Genomic DNA, 15,052 nt, shown 5'->3' on the forward strand with positions numbered 1-15,052 from the left:
TATAACATTGGCCTCCTGTCAATGCTTATAAAATAGAAGTTCTCAACCCTCATAGCACAGTAGAATCAACTGATGCTAGGGCCCATCCAGACAAATTAAACCAAAATCTTTGGGGTTGAGGCAGCAGCACTTTTAAAGGAGTAACTTAAAGTAGGTGATTCAAGGTGAGAAACACCACTATAAATTTATAGTACAAGCAAATAAAGTCAAAAGCTAAAACAGCAACAACAACAGCCAACCTTTGTTTCATAAGGGAGTATTTGAGACAGAACAGGCATAAGGAGTGTTACTTAAGTCTCTAAAACAAAGTCTAATCAAGTAAGGTACATTCTTTGGTACACTGGACCAGGCAGCTATGAAAGTTCAAAGAGAGTGAACACATGGAGTGAGCATGGGTGTTTTGCAGCAAGCAGCTGCAGGCAGAGCACTGACAAGCAGCCCTTCAGGCAAAGGGGAGTCCAAAGAGCACAGAGGGATCAAGACAGTGTTCAGGGCATGCACCCACAGACTCTTCTGAGGCACACATGAGACATACCTTCCCCCAGGGAGGCTGAAGACTTAGGTGAGAATTTGCAGAGTCTTAAAAGTGCCAGCCACATCGCAAGGGGAAAAGGAAAGCCAGTGAAATTTGAGCTATTGATCCTGCTACCAAAGTGGTGATACTCTTCAATAACTGGTTTACACTTTAAATACTTTTATATCTTTAACATAATATTCACTATGTGCAGGTAACTCCACTGAAAAACAAATAAGGCTATCAAAGTTGAGGGCCATAAGTAACTATGAGGCTACTGTATAATTGTATAATATGAACTGTCTGCATGAATAATAAACTGGATGGATGGATGAATGGATGGATGGATGGATGGATGGATGGATGGATGGATGGATGGATGGGGAAAATGCCAGAATTTGGGCAAGGACAAAGAGAGTAAGGCAAGAATCAACAGCTACAGTGAAAGCTGTAGAGTAACCAGAAAGCTGATTTTTAAAAATAGAAGCAATGAGGTGTGAGGAATAGAACTTTCATATAAAGAATCTAAACACACTGCCAGGCGCAATGGCTCATACCTGTAATCCTAGCACTTTGGGAGGCTGAGGCAGGTGAATCTGTAGAGCCCAGGAATTTGAGTCCAGCCTGGGCAACATGGCAAAACCCTGTCTCTATTAAAAATACAAAAATTAGGTGGGCACAGTGTTGAATGCCTGCAGTCCCAGCTGCTCAAGAGGCTGAGGTGGGAAGATCACCTGAGCCTGGGGAGGTTGAGGCTGAGGTGAGCCATGATCATGCCACTGCATTCCAGCCTGGGCAACAGAGTGAGACCCCATCTCAAAAATTTAAAAAAAAAATTTTTTAAATCTAAACACATTATCTAAAAATGATTTGGAGTTTCAGACTTAAGAGCAATTATGAGAAATGAATTTGACATCAAAATCTTAGAATTGCTGAGGAATTTTAATTCATGGAGACAATGGAATGTACCAGGATAGGTATATGACTTATTCTGGAAGATACAGACTATGTGGTTGCTATGCCTCACTAAGGGGAAATACATCTGAATGGTGCATGTGAAGGAGCCATCAATAGGTTCAAAGGCAAGACTGGAGGAAACAGAGAAGCCAGCGCTTGCAGGCTATTGCAGAGGAAGAGAGGAACTGGTGGGCCAGGACAGGGCATGAGAGCTGAGGGGTCCTGGGAAGGTCCTGAGAGGTGTGGGGGAAAGGGAGCAAAGAAAGTAAAGAATACAGGGGTAGAGAGACTGTTTCCACAATACCCACCTCATAATTTTGCCCAAAGCCCACTTCTAAATTAAGAAGTGTACTTTTTCACATGTAAATAGAAATCTCTAGATGTTAACTTTATTTTGAGTAATATAAGACATCCTTTGAATTATAAACTTTTCAGGCATTGTCAAGTCCCCAGGGAAAATGACGCAACCTTCAATATCTTCCCTACAACAACTGCGGATGGTGAAGCTCAGAAACAATCCTTCCACAAATAGAGATAACATAGTTTCTTTTGCATTTATCTTTGGTCATTCAGCAGTTTGGAGACTTCTCAAAAGGCACTGAGGAGTTAAGAAAATCCTCTTTTCACCAAATTGCTGTTCTCCCATGAAACTTTTCTGTTCTTTTAGAACACTTTAAAATTTCCTTGTTTCAGCATGTTAAAGAAATGTGAAATTTAAGCGACTAAGTCAGCCTACTGGGTCACCAATGCAAAATTACTGCAATCTGTTTCTCAGTTTATCAGGCTCCCTAAAGACCATTAAGTCCTATGCACAGCCATAACAGCTTCATCTTCAAATGCTCAGAAACATAGCCCAGAAATTAAAATGGAAGTTTAATTTATTCCTTCTTCTGTTCAACCCTTAATCTTTTTTCCAGTGCTTCTGCAAGCTGATTTACTTTAAATTGCAATTATCCTAAGAAGAAAATTGTAAAGGAAAAAGAACAAGGTTCCCAACCGGGCACAGTGGATCACGCCTGTAATTCCAGCATATTGGGAGGCCGAGGCGAAGGGATCACCTAAGGCCAGGAGTTCAAGACCAGCCTGGCCAACATGGGGAAACCCTGTCTCTACTAAAAATCCAAAAATTAGCTAGGCATGGTGGCGGGCACCTGTAATCCCAGATACTTGGGAGGCTGAGGCATGAGAATCACTTGAATCTGGGAGGCGGAGGTTGCAGCGAGCTGCAATGCACTCCAGCCCGTGTGATGGAGCGCAACTCTGTCTCAAAAAAAAAAACAAAAACAAAAAAACAAGGATCTTTACCATTAATTCTGCTTTCACGCTCTCCCTTTCTCATTTCCCATGTTCTATACTCCCTATCAAGCTCTGCCTTTTGAGTGTGGGGGCAGGGCACAGTAGGGGAATCCTCACCCTACCAAAGCCTCTGATGACTCCTTCTTCCACTAAGCTCCTGCACCACTGATTATTTTAACCATTCACTTTATACTGAGCGTGTGTATTACAGTTACTATTACTGCGTAACAGATAACCACAAAACTTTGTGGCTTAAAACCACTTTACTATGCTCCTGGATTCTGTAGGTCAAGAATTAAGATAGCACACAGCTTATCTGTGCTCCACAATGCCTGGGCTTCTGCTGGGAATTACTCATGGGATGGAGGCTGGAGTTCTCAAGACAGCACAACCGCTGCCATCACGCTGGCTGCAGCAGAGAGACACGGCTGGGGCTTCATGCTCCATGGAGCCAGTGAGAGCTCTGCCCCTTCTGAGTTGGGGCAGGAGCTCCCCAGGTGTCGCTGCAACTACCCAAACCGTGGCTGCAGACTCACACATCCTGCACTCTTGGGGGCCCAGGAAGGCCCCCCCTACCCTCACAGGCTCAGAAGTGACTGCTCCCACTGCCTGGCTTTTCCCTGCTATGGGTGCCTGCTCCCATGACTGGTGGTGGATGCTGGCTCTGCCTCAGTGGGACTTGAGCTGGGGCTGTCAACTAAAGCAGCTGCTTGAGCTCTCCATGTGACCTGGGCTCCCTTATACCATGGTGGCCTTAGGGTAGTCTTTTTCTTTCCTGGGCGCTCATCTGCAAAAGCAAGACAGAAGCTACAATGCCTTTTATGACCTAGCCTCCATAGCTATGCAGGCATTTCCTCTGCATCTATTGGTTACAAGTGAATCATTAAATCCGATCAGATTTAAAAGAAAGGACATACATCCCACCTCTCAATGGAGTGCCAGAGAACTTGTGGATATGTTTTAAATCCACCACAATGTGCTTCTCTGTGTTATTATTTCTTATGTATGTTCTGGCTTTTAAGCTTTATATTGTTTAAACTGATAAAATTTTCAGAAATAACAAATAAAAATACAGCATGCCCCCACTAGATTTGAATTTCAGATGAATAGGACATCCTTTTACTATTAAAAAAAATTATTTGTTGTCTATCTGAAACTTAATTTTAACTGGATGGCCCATCTTTCATCAGACAAGCCAACCCAAGCACATATCCCTGTGCTATAGGCATCAGAGAGGTTTAATTATGCCAGTTATTGACCCAAATGTAATATCTGATTAGATTGCTAAATAATTACATGTACCAGATCTCTAGACTCTACTCCCTCCATTGCAATCATAAAAGTAAAATCCCATATTCCACCTCCAGATCTTCAGGTTGCTACTTCAACATGACAGGAAAGTCCCTTGAAGCCTGGTCTAGGAGCACAATCTTACTTTACTCCCAGGATAAAAATAAATCCTTAAGTAAAAATTTTCAGGTTTTAGAGTTTCCATCATTGTTAATTAGATTTGAACACTCTACAGCAAAGTTCTCTTAGGTTTTGAAAATAAAATTGGGTAGTTTTATAAGAGCTGATTATTAAAAAATAAGTAATGCTATTTCAAAATGCTCCTGCTTTTTTTGTCATCATCAACACATTTCTCTTTCTGTACCATCTGTTGCAGAATATTCATTTTCTGAAAGGTTTTTTTTCAGGTTGCTTGCTACAAAATTTTCAACAACAGAGGAACCATAGAGAGGACTCAAAATTATTGTAAGTTGTTTAGAAATCCCAAGCCTTGTTTATGCACTGAATACATAAAAGTACTATTACTGTTTTGTGGAAATTCACATTTTAATCTTCACATTTGTGTAGCTGAAAAAAAATATTGAGTTGTCCACTGGATTTCCTTCATGGAGAGAGCTGTTTTACTCAGAAACATATCTTCAGGTTTGTTTACAAAAATTAGGTCTTTGGGGGATGGATTTAGATGACAAAGAAGAGTTTTAAAAGAAAAGTACTCATAAAATGAAGAAAGAAAATCAGAGGTTGGGCATGATTGAGTTACTGAGTCAGGATGAAAAGAAAAAAGTTCAGAAGAAGAGAAGTTAGCCCAGCCATGCATTGAAATACATGTCCCCTAAAAGAAAAGATGACCTCTTTTTAAAAATATATAAAATGTTTTTAAACAACGTGTGGTAGACTGTTTGCAAGTTGGCTCAATAATTCTTCTTCCTATATCCTTTTCCTTGATTATCCCCTACCCAACACTGATTCTGGGCTGGGCCTTCAGTCTTTCCTTGATCAATGGCAAATCTGACACAGGCAGAGATTTTTTAAGTGCTCACGTATTAAGAACATGTCTCCTGCTACTTTTCAGAACTTTGTGGCTGCTATCATGTTAAAAGCCAAAGCTAGTCTGCTAAATAATAAAAGAATATGGTCCAGTTGTTACAGGATCTTTGGGGTGTCACTTTTCTGGCCGGAAACCTCTGGCTGGTGGTGCGTTTGCCCACCTTTTGCTCAGGCCCAGCTTCTTCCACCCACTCGGCCTGGCAGGCTGCACTTGGATCACACTACCAGCATGGATCCCACATCTGCCAAGGTTGAGCCAGGCATGGAGCTGCAAGGGGTGTGTGAGCAAGTAAGTGTAGGGTCCGGCCACTGCACATAGTCACACTGGCTGCTGCAGTGTGGCAGGCAGCTCCAGGTGCTGCCACAGGTGCCAGCTCTCTGCAAGGCTGCAGCTGGATCAGCTACACTGCAAGCAGCTTTCCCAACTGGCACCAAGAAATACAGCAGCACCCAGAAGCTCAGAGATTCCAAAAACCACAGGGCCTCAAAGAGGGAGTCATGGCCCTGAATGTCTAGGCTCCCCAAAGGGCCTCAGCTCTTCTCTTCACCAGCAATGTGGTGAGCAAGGGGTATGTTTCTGTCCTGTGTCTGTTACAGATCTTCTAGACTTGCCATTTGGTGGGCCCCAAGTTCTTGTTCTGTGACCAGAAAGAATGAGGCACACAGACAAATGGAGGGTGAGCAAGATTAAGAGAAGCTTTATTGAGCAGTAGAAGAGCTCAGAGACCTGCTGCGGGTAGCTCCTTTCTGCAGCTAGGATGTTCCAACGAGTGTTCAGCCTTCAGCAGAGAGGAGAAGGCTCTGGGTTAGGTGGCTCCTCTCTGCTGGCAGCTCGTGCCATCCTCTCTGCAGCTCTTAGCAGAGTAGAGACCCTGGAGTGGGAAGCTTCTCTCTGCTGCTGGTCATTCCATCATCTGCTCATCTCTGGCTGAGCCCGGGACTTTTATGGGCCCCAGAAGGGATGAAGTCACACCAATTGGTCCATGGGCAGCCATGGGTGGGCCCAGAGAAAGCACCACAAGTTCCCACTCCATTTCCGTGGGACTGGCAGCCCAGCCCCCAGCCTTCAGGCCCTCCCTGTCCTAAAGGTAGGGTGTCACTGGGGACCTTCCCCCTTCTACCCAGGAATCTGCCTGCCTCCTGCTGCCATTCATGGTGCCCAGGTTCAGCCCCAACTTTGCTCCAAGATGAGAGCAGGCACTGATAGCAGGGAAAATCCAGGCAGAGGGAGCAGGCACTTCTGAGCCTATGAGGGCAGGGGGGCCTTCCCGGGCCCCCAAGAGTGCAGGATGCATGAGTCTGCAGCCACAGCTTGGGCAGCTGTAGCAACACCTGGGGAGCTTCTGCCCCAACTCAGAAGGGGCAGGGCTCTCACTGGCTCCATGGAGCATGAAGCCCCAGCCATGTCTCTCTGCTGCAGCCAGCATGATGACAGCGGTTGTGCTGTCTGGAGCGGCCACTGCCACTATCACCCCAGTCAACATCCAACACCAACTGGTCAAATTAAAAGTAAAGCCATTCTAGAATAATCAGCCCTCAGATGGACATGGAACTACTTGGTCAACCCACAGATTCAGGAACAATAATAAAATGATCGTTAGCTTAAATTTCTTGGGTGGTTTCTCATGAAGCAAAAGCTAACAGATGCAAATATCTATTATCCAGTTTTAAACTGTATACTGTACTATGATACAATCTTTTTTGGTCCCACATATCCAATAAAAATTTTCTAGACAATCAGCCCATGATTGGTGGTGATTTGGAAGCAGAATAAAATTGGGCAATGGCAGTAATTTAAAGATAGAATAGTGGAAGAATAGGCGTGAGAAAGGAATTAACAGAGGAGAAGATAAATGGTACAATAGACAAAGAGGATAAAACAACATTAGAAACTCAGGCCAAGAATAAGTGGCTTTCATGAAACTGAAGATACCAGAAGAGACACTGGGTTAGAGGTTGTAGCCAATTACATTAAATGTAAGAATACAATATGAACTCAGTTGATCTAGGGAACATCTAAGAAGCTGACACTCGGGTTGCCCTAAAATACATCACACACACACACATACATACCTACATACATACATACATACCAGTTTGGTGGGGGAAGCTGATATACACTCTCTCTATGTGGTCATCTTTGACATTAATTTGAAAGGCAACTTGGCCAGAATTAAAGAGGAACCCAGTTCATAGAATGACAAAAGTCCTGGCTATAACTTAGGTGTGTTCTTTTATTGTTTCTAGAAATTCTCTCACCTTTCCTGTCTGTAAATAATTGTTTAGGAAAATATCATCAGTTTTGCTGATATTCACTCCCTAAAAATGGTATAACTGAGACCACATTGATTACTACTGGAGGTTAGCACAGAAGAGGTGAGTTGAAGTTTTTTGTTTTTTGTTTCTGTTTTTGGAGATGAAGTCTCATTCTTTTGCCCAGGCTGGAATGCAGTGGCGCCATCTCAGTTCACTGTAACCACCACCTCCCAGGTTCAAGCAATTCTCCCTGCCTCAGCCTCTTGAGTAGCTTGGATTACAGGCACCTGCCACCACACCCCAGCTAATTTTAGTATTTTTTAGTAGAGACAGGGTTTTGCCATGTTGGCCAGGCTGGTCTTGAACTCCTGACCTCAGGTGATCCGCCCACCTCGGCCTCCCAAAGTGAGTTGAAGTTTATTAGTAGTTGCAGAATGCAGGTAAGAAGCTCAAGTAAAATGCAGACTGTGAGAGCAGCAAAATAGAAAGTTAATTATTTGGATGTTTACACTGAAATTTTAGTTTGCTCAACAAGATGTGGTATTAAGTTAAATTCCTTTTTTAAAAAAAGAACTCAGGTCACCAAGAAACATTATCAAAAAATGTAAACTTTATACCAAGAAAGAGCCAGAATATTAATAAATAATTTTAAAATTGCAGCAATTTAAACTCCTAAAATTTCATAGAGTGATGTTTAGATTCCTCTTTCACTCTGAAATATCTCAACCTACTAATACTTCATTGGGTTAAAAGTAAACCCTTTTATAAAAGTGATATTTTATAAAATAAATTATATACTATTCCTAGAAATTTAGCTTTTTAAAAAAATTTCATACACTTTTCCTAAAGTATACATGCCCAGAACTATACAGGAAATATTTACAAATTAAGAAGATCTTACTGGAATACAAAAGAATAAGAATTTTAATTATATCTGAAAGAAATTATAATGAAATGTAAATAAAATTTTATTTTAATTTTTCATTTGGAATAATTCTGGTTAATTTGTAGTGTCTGTGCACTAAAATAGATATTCCATTTACATAGAGCAGTGCTTAGATAACGTGTCTAATTATTTGAGAGTTATCAGCACTTTAAGCCATTCCTAAACTAGCAATATAAATTTAATACATTACACAAAACATTTCAAGAGGAAATTTGCTATTTCTTGAACATTGCTTAGAATACTAACCGAATGATCTTAATTTTAAACATGCTGTCAATCATTATAATCACAGAAAACAGTCATATTCAGAGAAAAGGAAAAAAGTACTTCCCATGAAGAACTACTTAAAATGACAAAAGTAATCATTCGCTCAGTCCAAGGATATGGAGAATACAGTGGAAAGTTTATCAAAAAAGACAACCAATGAAAGAAGTTACACGTTTTCAGAAATCAAAGTTTTTAAAAGATAGTCTATACGTATTTTATTATTATCCCTAAGCATGCTACTACTGATTAATTTTAATTTCTGCATTCGTTGCTAATTGATGAGGAAAATGCATGCCATATATATAAAATAGCCATTCCTGGTAAGAATTCACAGCATTCTAAGAAATTTAACGCAAGACAGTTTTGAAAGCCAGGTTATATTGGTTTTTTAAGTGTTTCATGATTGTTACTCTTTTTTTAACTCATAAAAGATTTACCAAGTGTTTAGTATTATACGTCAGGTACTCTCAAAGAGTTTTTTCCACTCCAATGAAGAAAATAGAAAAGTGAACCAAAGAAAGATATTTTCTAACGTTTCTTAAAGTGTGACTTAGTGGCCAGCTTCAGAATCACTTCATCAGTCTCTGGGTGGGGGCCTGAGGGGAGTGGATTTTTTTTTTTTAATCATGTTCCTTGGTGGATATTTTTCCTAAGATTTTAAAACCACTCACCCAAAACTGAGAGCATTTGACCTTAACAATTCATTTCAAGCCCGTCTCTGCCCTGGGCCCTGCCCTGGTCCAATTAGGCCTACCGATGACAAGAGGCCCCGCCAATGCAGAAGGTGACCTCAAGCCCAACCTATCTGTGGTACTATCCCATCAGGGCTGCTAATCAAATATTTCTGGTGCTTTCCTCTTCCTACACTAGCTGTTCCCTCACAGCTAGTTGTGACCCTGTGATCAGTAGTGGCATATGAGATGTAAACAGAAGTCATTCCAGGCAGAGGTGTCATTCCAGGCAGAGGTGTCACTCCAGCCAGAGGTTTTAAAAGCTAAAGCATGAGTTTCCATATCCTTTTCTAAATTCCTTCATAACTGTGGAAACACAGGGATGGATTCTCCCTCAGTCCTTGAGTAAGGACAATGTGGAGCACATCTCCAATGGATGGCCTCGTGAAACACGGGTAAGAAATAAACCTGTTTTTTAAGTCATTAAGACATTTAAGTTTGCTTGTTTCCACTATCCTGATGGCTACATATCCACACCAGCTACATAAAGTACAAAAAGTCATCAATCCATTGATCCAGAGTAAAGGGAGAACTTTCAAACCTCTGTTATCCCCTCCTAAATTTCACCCAAGCATCATAGTCAAATTGTGTCTCTGAGTATTCCACAAATCCAGAGCTGCTCACCAAGGGTGGAGTAAAAAGAGAGGAAGGAGTAGCTTCAAACTAAATGTTAATGTGAACTGTACTTGTGATGGGAATTACATTTTAGAATCAAAATTCCAATTAAACACACCTGCACATACACACACCAAAACATCTCAAGGATGTCACATCTTCCAGCTCTCATATTTTTTTAATGCTTCCAAGGCCTATCTGATTTTCAGACTTATCTCCTGTGACTTTGTCAATAGGATATCATGCCATTACTGTTCAATAGGATATCATACTGTCACTTAATGACATATGACTTTATTACAATGACTGTGGAAGATAGGTATGAAATATAATTCTATAGCACTGTCACAGAAAGAATAAATTACTCCCCAAGGTATGTATGTATGTATGTACGTATGTAGTTATTTATTTGTTTGTTTTTGAGATGGAGTCTCGCCCTTCGCCCTATCGCCCAGGCTGGAATGCAATGGCGCAATCTCAGCTCACTGCAACCTCCACCTCCCAGGTTCAAGCAACTCTCCTGCCTCAACCTCCTGAGTAGCCAGGATTACAGGCACATGCCACCACACCTGCCTAATTTTTTGTATCTTTAGTAGAGACGGGGTTTCACCATGTTGGCCAGGCTGGTCTCGAACTCCTGACCTTGTAATCCACCCGCCCTGGCCTCCCAAAGTGCTGGGATTACAGGTGTGAGCCACCGTGCCCAGCCTCCTCAAGGTATTTATATAATGAAAATTCAAACCCAGATTTTTTAATTCATTCAATTATTTAACAAGTATTTATAGCTACTGAGGATACAGCAGTGAACAAAACAGACAAAAATCCATGCCCTGTGGACGTTATAATATAGAAAAAGAAGACAGGAAATAAACAAATAAGCTTATCATATAACATACCAGCAGGTCATAAATACCATGAAATTAATAAAACAAAAATTGTATACCTAACTTTTCAGAGTGAAGGTGTCTTGCATTTCTAAATAGAGTGGAAAAGGAAAGTATTCATGAGAAAATGGCCTGAAGGAATGGAAGGCCACATACTGACAGCAGAGGGGAAGCTTTCCAGGAAAAGGGAAGAGCAAGTACAAAGGTGTCACCAAAATGCCAGGGGTTCAGTCCAAGTCCTGCTGCTCACTGTGCACAAAGCCAGTCACTGAGACAATAAGTATTGCCAGAGAAGAAGGTGCTGCAGCTGAGGAGATGGGAGACCAGTCTCAAATCCATCTCCCTGATGGTCTAGAATTAAGGGTTTAAATGGCAGAGAAGAAATGTAACTATACGGGGGGGCGGGAGGGGGGGGGAAGACAGGATTTAGGGATGAGTAAGGAAGAGGAATTGGTCAACCAGAAGCAGGTGATTAGTTAGGCAATTATGATGGGTGTTGGGTCTAGTGTCTCATCGTCCAGATGTGGTGATCTGGTAAGTTTCAGTTCCTTGATACTATCTGGGAGGCCTGATGGTTGGTTTTCTGAGAAAGCAACTCACATAAGATAACTGTAACTTTCTCAAGTTTTAAGATTGGGAGGGCCAATTTCTATGTTTACTCAAAATAAACCATAAATATCAGTTCTATAGGACAATTGGGCCGGTTTCAAAGGCAGGAAAGCCAAAGTATGCCTGGATTATTTGAGGAATAGCACTTTAAGTACACTTAAAATGAGTGCATTTCACTATACAGTTGTCTCTCAGCATAGTGGGGGATTGGTTCCAGAACCCCCGCAATTCATGCAAACTCAAGGCCCAAGGTCAGAACTGCAGAACCCACATACATGTGAATAGTCAACCCTCCCTATACTGGAGTTTCACATCAATGAATACTGTATTTTCCATCCACGTTTGGTTGAAAAAAGTCTATGTACAAGACCCATGAAGTTCAAACCCATGTTGTTCAGGGGTCAACTGCGTGTAAATTTACCTTTATGTAAATAAAGCTGATGTTTTTAAAATAAAATAAAAGGTTCATATTACAGGATGAGTTCTCATAGAAGCAGATTCTAACAAGCACTTTACAGCACATGATGTTACTTAGGAAGTGACCTTGGGAACGGCACCTATGGAAGGGGGAGGAACTAAGTGGGAGTGAATAAAGGGAGAAGGCACATTGGGACTTCAGGCCAAAATACAGCCTCTGCAGACTCCATGGGGACTAACAAGACCCTTCAGAGTTATCGTACATTTGGCAAAAATGACCAGGCCTTTATACCTCCACCTGTATCAGTCACTCAGCATGGGCTGAGTCCTGGGAAGAGGGTATTGGGACTAAGAAAACAATACCCTTAAAAGAAGCCTTCAAAAACAGCCTCAGAAGCAAGAGTTTCCTCCGACCTTCTCCTGCCCTTCTGTCTCTCAGTTCCATTCTCCCCTGAGGCCAGCCATAGAAACTAGAATTCCTCTTCTCCAAGAGGGGTGGGGGTTGTGGGGTTATAGAAACCAGGACCCCTTTTCCCTGAAAATCTAAAAATATTACTGTAACTTTTCTGCCACTTTTCTGTGGAAAAACTTACCAAAAAGAAATTATCTGACCTACCTTGTTTGATTGTAGGTCATTATGAGAGGTGACACCCGGGCTCGCTCTCGGCGTCTCCTCGGCCTTGGCGCCCACTCTGGCTTCAGCCCGCAGCTGCACCGTGGGAGCCCCTTTCTGGGCTGGCCAAGGCCCAAGCCGGCTCCCTCAGCTTGCGAGGAGGTGTGCAGGGAGAGGCGCAGGTGGGAACCTGAGCTGCGCCCGGCGCTTGCCGGCCAGCGCAAGTTCCGGGTGGGCGTGGGCTCGGCGTCCCGGCACTCTGAGCGGCGCCGCACCTGGCAGTGAGGGGCTTAGCACCTGGGCCAGCAGCTGCTGTGGTCGATTTCTCGCCGGGCCTTAGCTGCCTCCCCACAGGGCTGGGCTCGGGACCTGCAGCCGGCCATGCCTGAGCTTCCGCCGTGGACTCCTGCGCCGCCCGAGCCTCCTCGACCAGCGCCGCCCCCTGCTCCACTGCGCCCAGTCCCATCAACCGCCCAAGGGCTGAGGAGTGCGGCCGCAGGGCGCGGGACTGGCAGGCAGCTCCCCCTGCGCTCCGGTGTGGGATCCACTGGGTGAAGCCAGCTGGGCTCCTGAGTCTGGTGGGGACTTGGAGAATCTTTATGTCTAGCTAAGGGATTGTAAATACACCAATCAGCACTCTGTATCTAGCTCAAGGTTTGTAAACACACCAATCAGCACCACGTGTCTAGCTCAGGGTTTGTGAATGCACCAATTGGCACTCTGTCTCTAGTTAATTTGGTGGGGACTTGGAGAACCTTTATGTCTAGCTAAGGGATTGTAAATACACCAATCAGCACTCTATCTAGCTCAAGGTTTGTAAATGCACCAATCAGCACTCTGTGTCTAGTTCAGGGTTTGTAAATACACCAATCGACACTCTGTATCTAGCTAATCTAGTGGGGAGGTGGAGAACTTTTGTGTCTAGCTCAGGGATTGTAAACGCACCAATCAGCACCCTGTCAAAACGGACCAATCAGCTCTCTGCAAAACAGACCAATTGGCTCTCTGTAAAATGGACCAATCAGCAGGATGTGGGTGGCGCCAGATAAGAGAATAAAAGCAGGCTGCCCCAGCCAGCCTGGTAACCCGCTACAGTCCTTTTCTGCATTGTGGAAGCTTTGTTCTTTTGCTCTTTGCAATAAATCTTGCTGTTGCTCACTCGTTGGGTCCACACTTCCTTTATGAGTTGTAACGCTTACCGTGAAGGTCTGCAGCTTCACTTCTGAAGCCAGCAAGACCACGAACCCACCAGGAGGAATGAACAACTCCAGACGTGCCGTCTTAAGAGCTGTAACACTCACCATTAAGGTCTGCAGCTTCACTCCTGAGCCAGTGAGACCAGGAACCCACCGGAAGGAACAAACTCCGGACACGCCACCTTTAAGAACTGTAACACTCACTGCGAGGGTCCGCAGCTTCATTCTTGAAGTCAGTGAGACCAAGAACCCACCAATTCCAGACACAATCAGATTCCCATTCCAGAGTGGGTCCCACACTATTCCTAGGAAAAAGAAACGGATGGGGCGCAGTAGTTGATGCCTATAATCCCAGCACTTTGGGAGGCCGAGGCAGGTGGATCATCTGTCGTCAGGAGTTGGAGACCAGTGTGGCCAACATGGCGAAACCCCATTTCTACTGAAAATACAAAAATTAGCTGAGTCTAGTGGCACAGGCCTGTATTCCCAGCTACTTGGGAGGCTGAGGTAGGAGAATCGCTTGAACCCAGGAGGTGGAGGTTGCAGTGAGCCAAGATTATGCCACTGCACACCAGCTTGGGAGACAGAATGAGAGTCTATCTCAAAAAAAAAAAAAAAGAAAGAATTGCATGCTCAGAGGAGCCAACAAGAGTCTGGACAAACAGGCCTTGCTGGGTTTCCCCACTCAGCCTATTAGCATTAGACCATACCCTTTTTATCCAATCCTATTTCTATACAGCTCTTCATGCTTTGTCAAACCTAAGCATAAACATTGACAATTTCCCCTATATCTTTGGGTCTTCCTTCTGAAGTCTCTTTTATACACATTAAGTCAATTCGTATGCCTTTTCTCCAGTTAATCTGCCTTTTGTGGGCTGATTTTTTCAGTGAACTATCAGAGGGCAAAGGGAAAGTCCTCCCTCAGCTCCTACAGCTGTAATCATGGAGGTGGTGCTCTCTGCGGTTGAGGCAATCCCTGAAGCAACTGACCAAGCTGAAACTGACCAAGCTGAAACCTTCCTCAAAATCTTCTGTGAGTTAAAGTCAGATAAAAAAAGCATGTCAATGTTTTAAAGGATTACATTGTAAAATTATTTTTAAAACTGCCTTAAAATAGTAAAACAGTTGAAAATCTTTTATTTAAATCAGAAAATAAAAGCTAGGGTTAAATAAAAACAAAAAAGAATAAAAAATATGTCAGACAAAAGCAATAGCTCAAAATTTAATAGGATTGGATAAAACTAAATTATAACAAATTTATAAAACTTTTTGAAAAGGAGAGAAGGAAGAAAATAAAACTGAAAAATAAAAGTAAAATTAAGTATCCTAAAAACAAGAAAATAAAAGGCAAATATAAACTTGAATTATTAACAATATAAGCTATTATTGCTGTAAACTTTAAGAGAATAAAGTA

General features: G+C 42.8%; 1 protein-coding gene across 7 annotated transcripts in view; it reads right to left on the reverse strand.

Moving 5' to 3' along the window:
* PDE1A (phosphodiesterase 1A) overlaps positions 1 to 13,169 on the reverse strand; it is a 462,136-nt gene extending 448,967 nt beyond the window's left edge. For all 7 annotated transcript variants that reach the window (XR_010129640.1, XM_055380347.1, XM_063695032.1 and 4 more), the window contains exon 1: positions 12,446 to 13,169. Coding sequence is in view for 6 of the 7 variants with exons in the window: in XM_055380347.1 (XP_055236322.1) it covers positions 12,446 to 12,465 (20 nt within the window). In the remaining variant the exon portion in view is untranslated. The remainder of the gene's footprint in view (positions 1 to 12,445) is intronic.
* Between the last annotated feature and the right edge of the window lie 1,883 nt (positions 13,170 to 15,052).

This window comes from Gorilla gorilla, chromosome 11 (assembly GCF_029281585.2).
Source record: "Gorilla gorilla gorilla isolate KB3781 chromosome 11, NHGRI_mGorGor1-v2.1_pri, whole genome shotgun sequence".
Classification (NCBI taxonomy): domain Eukaryota; kingdom Metazoa; phylum Chordata; class Mammalia; order Primates; family Hominidae; genus Gorilla; species Gorilla gorilla.